The sequence below is a fragment of the Sciurus carolinensis genome, chromosome 10, assembly GCF_902686445.1.
Source record: "Sciurus carolinensis chromosome 10, mSciCar1.2, whole genome shotgun sequence".
Lineage (NCBI taxonomy): Eukaryota > Metazoa > Chordata > Mammalia > Rodentia > Sciuridae > Sciurus > Sciurus carolinensis.
Window position 1 is genome coordinate 108,103,156 of NC_062222.1, and position 10,117 is coordinate 108,113,272.

At 42.9% G+C, this 10,117-nt stretch overlaps 1 protein-coding gene across 13 annotated transcripts in view; it reads left to right on the top strand.

Moving 5' to 3' along the window:
- The window catches only part of Rbm47 (RNA binding motif protein 47), a 164,193-nt gene extending 154,666 nt beyond the window's left edge, over positions 1 to 9,527 (top strand). For all 13 annotated transcript variants that reach the window (XM_047566476.1, XM_047566488.1, XM_047566487.1 and 10 more), the window contains 2 exons: positions 1,520 to 1,725; positions 6,775 to 9,527. In XM_047566476.1, coding sequence (XP_047422432.1) covers positions 1,520 to 1,725; positions 6,775 to 7,017 — 449 coding nt within the window. In that variant the 3' untranslated portion in view covers positions 7,018 to 9,527. The remainder of the gene's footprint in view (positions 1 to 1,519; positions 1,726 to 6,774) is intronic.
- The last annotated feature ends 590 nt before the right edge of the window (positions 9,528 to 10,117 follow it).

Genomic DNA, 10,117 nt, shown 5'->3' on the forward strand with positions numbered 1-10,117 from the left:
AGAGCCTCTATTTGAAGGAAAGTGATGATTTTAATTTTTTTTTTTATTTTACTTTTTTTTTTTTTTTTTTTTTTTGTGGCCTGTGAAACAGTCCCACTGTCTCTGCAGTTAAGTGACTCCTGGCACTGGATTTCCTTATAAATACCATTGGCACTATTAGCAATGTAAAATTGATCCCCTAGCTCTCTGTAACTCTAAAAAATCTGGATAAAGGAGTTCTACTTATTGGGAAAGGGTCTTCTCCTCTTGGCAAGTTACGGCAGGTTAAGGTTTAACCAGAGAAAAGAATTGTTAAACAGTCTTCAGCCATGAAAAGTACTGTCGCTGCAGTACTGTAGATTCCTGCAGGCTAGTGGCCAGAACCATGTCGAGCTTACTCAGTACAATCCCAAGTGGCTCAAACTCATAACCCTCTGGGTCCCATCCCATTGGCCTCTATTTCTGATCACCCAGAAAACTGGACCTTTGTATCTTAGAGACACCAGGGCAGTGGTGTCTGGGCACAAGACCAGTGGAAGCTATTGTTGGAAAGGTAGGTAAAATGTTTGGTTAAGGTTTTAGATATTTTTTATTGAATGACTGTACCATTGTTTAGCTTATGGTCATCTGTCTCTTTACTTTTGATCAAGTCAATCTTTATTAGAATAAATGGACCTTCCTACAGTTGGAGAAGAGACATAAATGAAAAGGGTTCTTTGTGTAGCCATTTCATATTCTTATGTTTCCTTTCAACACATACAGCATACACATGCACAGACTCCCCCCAAATTGGTGCTAATATCTTTTCCTTTGGAACTTCCTTATTGTACACTGACATTCAATCACTACTATCTGTTTGAATCTCTGCTTGAAATCACGCCTTTGGACGTTGCTCAGAAAGTAATTGAATTGGCAGGTCCCACTGAAAGACCAGTCACTCTCCTGCTTTGCTGCTAGAAAATTAGAGAATTTTACATCTTTTATTTGTCTCCCCCACCCTTGATCTGTAACACTGAAATCTGAAATACAGGGCAGGAGGGATGTGCACAGACCTCTGAATTGTCAGAATGAAACCTCACCAGCACCAAAAAGTGGTGAAAGTGAAAAAGGCCCTGTGTCTGATGACAGAAGAGATGAGTGAGAATGGGCCCTGCCTCTGATTTTGCTTCTTAACCAGAGCCCATTTGCTCAGGGTCGCAGGCCCTGTCTTGTTTGCTGGGACATCAAGAGTAAGGTTCAGAGGGGGCTTTCTGTAGAGCAGTAGAAAATGTTGGTGCAGACACCAGGCTCTAGTGTCTCCTTCCAAGATGGTTCACTGGGAGATGCCATGCCCATGTGGTTCCAAGACAAGCGGAAGAAATTCCCCGCGGCCTCCCATCCCTTCTAGGCAGCACCTTGTTATATGGCTTCTACTGAGAGAGCATTAGTCAGTTTGGGGAGGCCCAGGGACTGCTCACCTTGTTTTTCAAAAATACCATTGAGCAGATGACGGCTCCTCCTCAGTGATTGAAGGTGTTTTCCCTTCTCGCTTCTCTTGCAGTGGCCATCCCTGCCATCGGGGCCCAGTATTCCATGTTTCAGGCAGCCCCGGCCCCTAAAATGATTGAAGATGGCAAAATCCACGCCATGGAGCACATGATCAGCCCCATCGCCGTGCAGCCGGATCCAGCCAGTGCTGCCGCCGCTGCCGCCGCCGCCGCTGCCGCCGCTGTCATGCCTGCCGTATCAACGCCACCACCTTTCCAGGTATGGTTCTTGCTTGGGTCGTTGTAATTGGTACGTGGATCCTCTCCTTGCTGTGGGCTCATTTATCATTCGGCACTGGAGCCTAGCTCTCTGTTAGAACTATGGGATTGGGTGATTTTTTTTTTTTTAATGGGTGGTTTCATGGTGCTGAGGATGGAACCCTGGTGGATGCTAAACAAACACCTCTAACACGGAGCTCCATTCCTAGCCCTCAAAATATCTTCATTGTAAATCATGATAGGAAAGAAATTTTTATTAAGAATTGCACTGCCTTGATTGTATCCGTGTATTAAAGATAAGGAGCAATAATGCGAATATGAGGTGTGATTCTTCAGGGTTCTATTTTTGTACAGCCCTAAAGCGTCTTCTGCTCAGGCTGTGAAGGAGCTGATTCCAGGAGCCCAGGGAGATGGATCCTGTGTTCATATTCTGAATGGAAGCTGGAGGAAGATTTTTTTTTTTTTAATGTTTACCCTGTGTATATAAAATATGCATCGTGTACATATGCACATGCATAAAAGCACAAGAATTTCTGTCTAGATAAAAATACATAAAACTTTGCAAAAATCTGCCCTCACTCTTCCTCTGGCCTCAGCTCATACTATTCCCCTGTCTTTTCCCAAACTAATCTTACATTGGGGTCTCCTTCCCCTCCTTTGATCTAATGTTCTCCTACCTGTGGCGTCTTTCTTGTGTCTCTTCTGCAGAGCGGCCCTCCCACCTATCCTAGAGAAGTCCTCTCTTCCATGCTTGTCGTTACTATGGTATTAACTTGGCACGTGGCTGCTAGTTAGAAAGAAACTCCTCCAGGTTAAAAGCTATGTCAGGCTTCTTTGTATCTGCAGTGCACACGCAGATCTTAGAAAGAAACTCCTCCAGGTTAAAAGCTATGTCAGGCTTCTTAGTATCTGCAGTGCACAGCGCAGGAGGAGTACACCCATTCAACCGAAAAGTCTCGTTAGAGCTCTTCTCTGTGAGGCAGTGACTCATAAACACCTTAGTAACCCATCAGAAATACCCAAGCCCAGGGTCTGATTGAACAAAAACTATCCAAGGCAAACTAGACTCAAGGCCATTTCAGTTGGACTGGACTGGGGTTCTAGAACTGGTCATTTTGTATAAACCCCTCAGTGATTCTGAAACAGCCATACCTGTAGGATGCTCTTTACCTGCTTTTACCTACTCAGAGCCCATTCTTGACTGCATTATTCAGAAAGGGTTAAACCAATTGGAGTTTGTCAGTGTGTCATTAAGAATTCTTTAATTCAGGATCTCTTAAAAAAAGAGATGAAGAAAGAAAATAGGTCATAAGTGACTCACACTGAACCGTGAAAGTTTAGTTATTACTTGAGGGATGACTGTAAATATCCATTATAATTTAGAAGTAATAACTTGGTGCAATTAAGTTCATTTCTTTTGTTTTAACACCTATTTTTACTTTTAACTGATACGTAATAATTGTACATATTCATTGTGATATTTCAGCATAGGCATACAGTGTTAATGATCAGGTCAGGGAACTGGCATCACCTCAAACATTTGTCATTCCTTTGTGTTGAGCATTCAGAATCCTCGCTTCTAGCTCTTTTGAGATATACAATTAACAACATAGTTAACATACTTACCCTACTGTACTTTAGAACCCTAGAAGCTATTCCTTCTAGCCAAGTGCATTAAGAAATTTCTAATTCTTCTTTACTGAAAAATTCACAGAGTCAAAGTACAGCTGTTGCCAGTTGATTGCTGCAGACATTTGTTCCTCCTCCAGGACTTTGTACAGAGTGCCCAGAGCTACTGACTTTTTAACCCGTGGGGCCTGTGTACTCTTTAAAATCTGAACACCTTGTCCTTGTCCTTTAACCTGGGTTCTCTAACAGGTTCAGCCCTCTGCTTCTTTTGAATTTCCTGCTGAATGATGGCAGAGGAAAGAGTTTTGTTGTTGTTGTTGGTGGTGGTGGTGGTGGTGGTACTGGGGATGGAACCCAGAGGCACTTTACCTCTGAGCCACATCCCCACCCCTTTTTATTTTTTATTTTGAGACAGGGTCCTGCTAAACCACTGAGTTATTTAGGCCTCGCTAAGTTGCCGAGGCTGGCCTGGAACTTGCAATCCTCCTGCCTCAGCCTCTGGAATCACTGGGATTACAGGCGTGCGCCCCTCTGCCTGGCAGGAGCGTTTTTAAGCACCATTGACTGTTGAAAAGAATCCTTTCTGAGTCACACTGGAAACTGATCTCCCATCATGGCTTCCAGAACCTACTAAATGTGACATTTGTCAAAGGTCTGATACCTAGTGTATATAACTGAACTAGGAAGGTGTGTCCCTTCTTTTGCGAGGGGATGTTCATCCCACCTATGAATGTTACTTGTGACAAAAGCATAATACTAACACTGATGTAAAAGGATCTTAGCAAAGAGGACAGGGGTGAGAACAAGGAAGACTGCATGCAACAAAGGGGGCGGGAGGAGGTGATTTAGGTATAATGCTGTTAATAATATTATTTACAAGCCTCAGTGCTCACAGAAAGTCTGGGATAGTAGGAGGAAGTGAACTTCACAGACCAGCCCCAGTCTCACTTAATCCACAGTTTCGGTTTCCTCGGTTGAATTAGAAGCCATTTTTGAAGGGGTTGAAGGCCATTTTTCTCCTGCTGCGTCTTGCATTTTTCTTTATTCCTTCTCTTCGAATAAGCTGTATTAATTAATGCAGTGGTCTTTCACTGGCTCTCCACAAGAGTGCTTCCCATCCTTTCTCCCTTTACAGACAAGAACGTCGAGGCTCAGGTATTTGACTGAATTGCCTAGTCACATGGCTGGTGAGGGGTCAGATCAGGGCGAGCAGCGCAGATCTATGCTCTGTCCTCGTATTACAGAAAAATCCGTTAATGAAAGGGACATCGACGGGGAGCAAGAAAAGAGGCCGGGGGTTTGGTGACCTGCTCTTGTTTTCAGGTTGGCAGAGGAGAGTTTGAGCCTTGATGTTTCTCACAGCCTTAAGGGGGGGTCGTCAACCCTACTCTGGGCACAGAGCTAATTGTACCAGAAAGGGCAGACTGACCAGCACTGCAGACCTTCCCTCCTCCTGCTGGGTCACCCTTTGGGTGCTGCCCCCTCTGCAGAGATATCCACTGCCAGGTTGCCCACCTAGGCCTGTTTCCATAGATGCCAAGGCATTCAGAAACAACCAGGTTACAGGGCATTTTGTTTCGGGCCTGAAATAAAACCACAACCTGAGGACCTAAACAAACATCTTTTGACAAAACAAACAAACAAAGCCTATTCAACCAATGGTTCTGCCAGCCCGAATCTTCTCGCAGAAATCATCTGGATATAGTACACAGAGATGACTGAAAATGGTCCTAGCCACCATCCTTGGATTTTACTTACCTTGTTCTCACCTTCAGTCATTTGGTGGGCAGAAAGAATTAGAGCCACCTTTAAACTAGTTTGCACTACTCAAGCAGGAAGCCGGAAGCTCTGGCAGGATGCTGTTCTGTTGAGGTGAAAGTGGGCAGGATTTGTGTCTTGAGTTTGACTGCGTGGCCACTAATTGGGTGCCCAGCCCATAGCAGGTGTTCAGTAACGTTCAGGGAATGTTTGTATATGGAAATGTAGATATCCATGCATCACCTGCCACCAGGAAGCCAGACTGGAGCATTCCTCACTCCCTACCTCAGTCCGTCCTTCCTTGCAACACCCTAACCAACAGCACAAAGCTTGAGCACGCTTGTTGAGAAATTGGAGCACAGTGGGTGGTAGCTGGCCAGTGGGTATTGCCATACATTTGAGTCATGAACCAGCCTCCCTGTTGTAAATTACTGCACAGTACTGGGCACATGATACATAGATGCTCGGAGTATAGCCAAGCATACCTCTCTCTCTCTGTCTCTGTCTCTCTCTCTCTCTCTGTCTCTCTCTCTCTCTCTCTCTGTCTCTGTCTCTCTCTCTCTCTCTCTGTCTCTCTCTCTCTCTCTCTCTCTGTCTCTCTCTCTGTCTCTCTCTCTCTCTCTCTCTCTCTCTCTCTCTCTCTCTCTCTCTCTCTCTCAGGGTATTCTGTGGCATGAATGATACCCAATCCCTTTTTCCACTAAGCTGCCCTCAGAACTAGCTCCATGGCACACTCCTCGGATAACACCTCACAGAACCTCAGCCCTCCCCTCTTACTCCTGTTTGTTCTGAAAACATGGCATCTTACACTCTGAGGTCGACAGAGAGAAGAAGCAGGGACTTGTGCAGAGCCATCCCCGTTGAGGCAGCTTGCGCTTCCTCGCTTCCTTCTCGTTTGGAAACTGCTTTGTCCTTCAAAACACGTTGTAAGTGTCCCCACTTCTGAGATGCTTTCTCCAGCTCTCCAAGTTAGCTGAAAGTCCTCGATGTGGAGTGGTACACATGGTGGTCTCGTTTCTCAGGTGGGAGATGATAGGAGCCATCCGTCACATTGGCTGGAAACTACATAGTCACAGAATTTTAAGGTCATAGCTTGAAAAGCTGACCCTTTGAAGACCAGTTCCATTAAGTTGGAAAAGTCTCCTCTCTCTGTCCCCACAATTAAGTCTGAGTTGAGGCAGCTGGCAGGTATTTAGGGACCATATTTCAGGGAAGATGCTTACTTTTTTTTTTTTTTTTTTCCTTTAATTACTGTGTGGAAGGTAGATTTTCCAACTCCCTTTCCAGCTCACTCTGGGGCATGGATTGAGTGGAATGATAGGTAGAAGATTTCAGAGTATTCCAGCTTCCCCTCAGCCTTCCTGGTCTCACTTTCACCAGGGTGGCATCCAGGAATTTGGATGAATGAGGTGCTTAAGGGTCTTTAATGGCTCTTACCCCAAACCCTTACAATGATTGTTGCTTGCTTACCTGCCTGGCTCCCCATCCTGAATGGAAACCCTTGCCTCGGTTGGTCTTTGTGGATTCTTCCAGTCCCTGGGAGAAGATGCTCACTGAATTGAGTAGGTGATGGTAATTCATTCTGATTGTCAACTATTGGGATGTGGAATGAACAGGTGTCACATAAGCACGTTCAGGAAGGATTCTTCTTGTCTCTCCTCAGGGCCGCCCGATCACCCCAGTGTACACGGTGGCTCCAAACGTTCAGAGAATTCCCACTGCCGGCATCTACGGGGCCAGTTACGTTCCATTTGCTGCTCCGGCCACCGCCACCATCGCCACACTACAGAAGAACGCGGCCGCCGCCGCCGCCATGTACGGAGGGTACGCTGCGGGCTACATACCTCAGGCCTTCCCGGCTGCTGCTATTCAGGTCCCCATTCACGACGTCTACCAGACATACTGAGGCTGGTGACAGGAGCAAGGACAAGCCGCAGACACCGCTGAAGGAACTGTACTATTTATGAAGAAAGAGCATGCTGGATGAGCATGCACGTGAAACCTGAAAGTGAAGAATGTTATCAAATAGCGACTCTCACACTGAAATATTTTATATACATGAAGTTTTCACTCGTTTTTTAACAGTTGACTATTTTCAACTTTGCAGGCCTGTGTTCGTACATTTCTAAGAGACTTGCAGTGGTCCGTGCCTTAATACCATCTTTTAAAAACTTGTATGCTGAGTGACATTTGTATAGAGGTTTCGTTTCATTTTGTTTTTTTTAAGGATATATTTTCAGTATGAAGGTTATTTTCTTAACTTCTGCACTCCAGAGATTTCTATTTTGTGGTACCTTCAATAATATATCAGCTGGCTGTTTAAAAAAGCACACTTGAGCAGCTGGAGAACTGTTTTGAAAAATATATTCAATATTTAAAGATACACACGATAGTGCTTTAAAATACTACACAAAACATTATTTTAAAGGTGATACTGGAAAGTGCAATTTTAACATGAGTAAAACCTCTACTGTATTTCCGCTGGCATTAAGGGTTGACGGTGTTACCATGTGTTATCATGATGCTTCTAATTTTTTTTTTTTTAAGAAATCGAACACTCAATCTCTCCTCAGGCCAACGTGGAAAAGACTCGTCACACTCTGAGTCCAAACACTGGAAAGCTCTACCTGTCACCGTTACCTTGGGCTGGTTCTCCGTGTGCCTTTATTGTTAGGCCCCTCCCCTCCCTAGTCCAACTTCAAAGTTTGGCAAAGGACGCAAGAAGAACACTGATAGAGAAAACAACTGGTGGCTTTTGTACTTTTCCCTGGGTTTTTACTGGGATTCTTTGTTTTGTTGTATTTTTTGTTATGTTTTGTTTTGTTTTGGGTGGGGTAGGTATTATCTTCTACTTGTGCTATTTCCAATAGCAGAGTACATGTAAGCACAAGGTTTTAATATGTTTGCATAAAACATCTTCGCATAGCTATTTAATTGTCCAGTATAAAACTTTCATTCCCTTTCTGATATTTTTGTTTTATTCATTTTTGAAGTATGAGTTTTTAGAGACAAAGAATGTATGTTGTGTGGACAAGATCCTAAAGACTCTTGTCAGCAGAAAGTTAAGCTTCTAGTTGCCTTATCATGTTTCATGCAAGATGCTGTGGTCACAGTGGTGGGGACATCATGCTGTAGAAGAGGTCTTTCCTCCTTAGCCGTGCACTTGGTGGGTGAACTGAAGTGGGCTTGCACATCCAGGAGGAGAGAGCTGAAGGAGTTTAAAAAGTTTGTAAATATCTTCTAATGCTTGCTTTTTAGTCTTTTTATGTTGCCGGAGTTCATAGCATAGAGTTTAATACAAGTGAAACCATTTTATTTCCATGTTATTAAAAATGTTTGCTTTATTAGGAAGTAAATATATTGTTGCAGTGTTTTATGCCTGTTTAAAGGCTTTTGTTTAGCAAAGTGAATGTAAAATACAGTAAAATGTTAAGATTGTCATCTCTTTTTATGAAATACATCAACTTGAATTTTGAAAAGGCTCTATCAAGGAAATGTGGTGTGCAATAAGGTAGCAGATACACAGTTGTGTTTTTATGTCATGTTAGAGATCCATCAAATCATTCCATTCACTGTATTTTTGTTGATGGCTGAATTCTTATTTGTGGATTAATAATAGGATCATGCCCTTAGCAAATACTTCTAGTTTTGTTTTTTTTTTAATTAAGAGACTCCCAAATGCCTCTCCCCCCCCATCTTGATGGGATGAGTTTTTATATATATAAGGAATATTTATTTAACTATTCTATAAAATAATTGAGTGCCTGCTAAGGCCTTTAAACATTCCTGACATTCCTTTCCATCGTTCTTAAATGACATAAAGTGATTGTGCAATGTTCCTGATGATGTACCCAGCAAGCTGCATCCAAACTCTAATCTGTTGGAGTGACTAATCCAACAAAATGCAATTTGGATCAGATCCTCATCCCTTGATTCTGTGAAAGAGGTACTCTCCTTCCTGAGAAGGATTGTCACAGAGGGTCACTGGATGAAACTCTGACCCAGTGTTCTTACTGTATTTTACATGTGCCTGTAAATTATTTGCAAAAAAGAAAAAAAAAATTTAAACGGTATCTTAACATGGCAACTACCAAACTACCTTAAAGACGAATGTTGGTGTGAGCCAGTTAAGTATCGGTGAGCCTCCTAGCTGTGGTCTTACTTGTTTCTATTGTTTCAAAACCATTTCATGTACACTACTGAGGTAAGTTTATAACTTGAAATGTGAACTTTTTATTTTTTAGGGTTAAGAACAAATTACATAAATGTTAAAAAAAAAAGTTTTAGAATTCTGTTTCACATGCTGGTAGTTTAGTTATCTTTAGATGCCTTGTATTTGAAAAGCTTTTTAGATCTTGCTCCATTTACAGTACATTCTTAGGATGTATGTAGTAAATAAAGCTTTCTTTAAAGCAATTTCAAGACTTTATCTTAAATTGTGGGGTTTTTTTAATATTGATTTCCCCCCCAACAAAATTAAGAAAACCCTGATACAGCATAGAAGGATTTCACTAATTCACTGTTTTTTTTGGAGAAATGGGCAAGTTATTGTCATGTCTTTGGCTTGGAATTACTATGGAAGGTGTGTTACCAAGTTCAATTGTGAATTCAGAATCCTCAAACTTTGGCTCAGAAGGTGGAGCATTCAAATCCTACTAAGCATTCGGATTGCAACAGAATGTGGCAAAGCTTGTCATGGCTCTCTCTGCTGAAGTCTGGTTAGCTCAAGAGCTTTGCATTCAGCAGATATGGAGGCAGCTGATGTGACATTAAGCTGCTTGGTGATCTCACGAAAGCGCCGAGGTGACCTGGATGGTCACGGCATCTGAAACCACAACTTCCTTGTTTCTCCTTTTCACAGTGCGCAGCAAGGTTAATAGAATGCTTCCTTCCCTTTTCTCTGGAGACCATCACTAACTTCACACAGTGTCTTAGTAGCAAAGTCAAGCAAGGGATTGGACAGAAAGTGACAAGCTGTCAAGGGAGTTACTGCACTTTTCAAACTT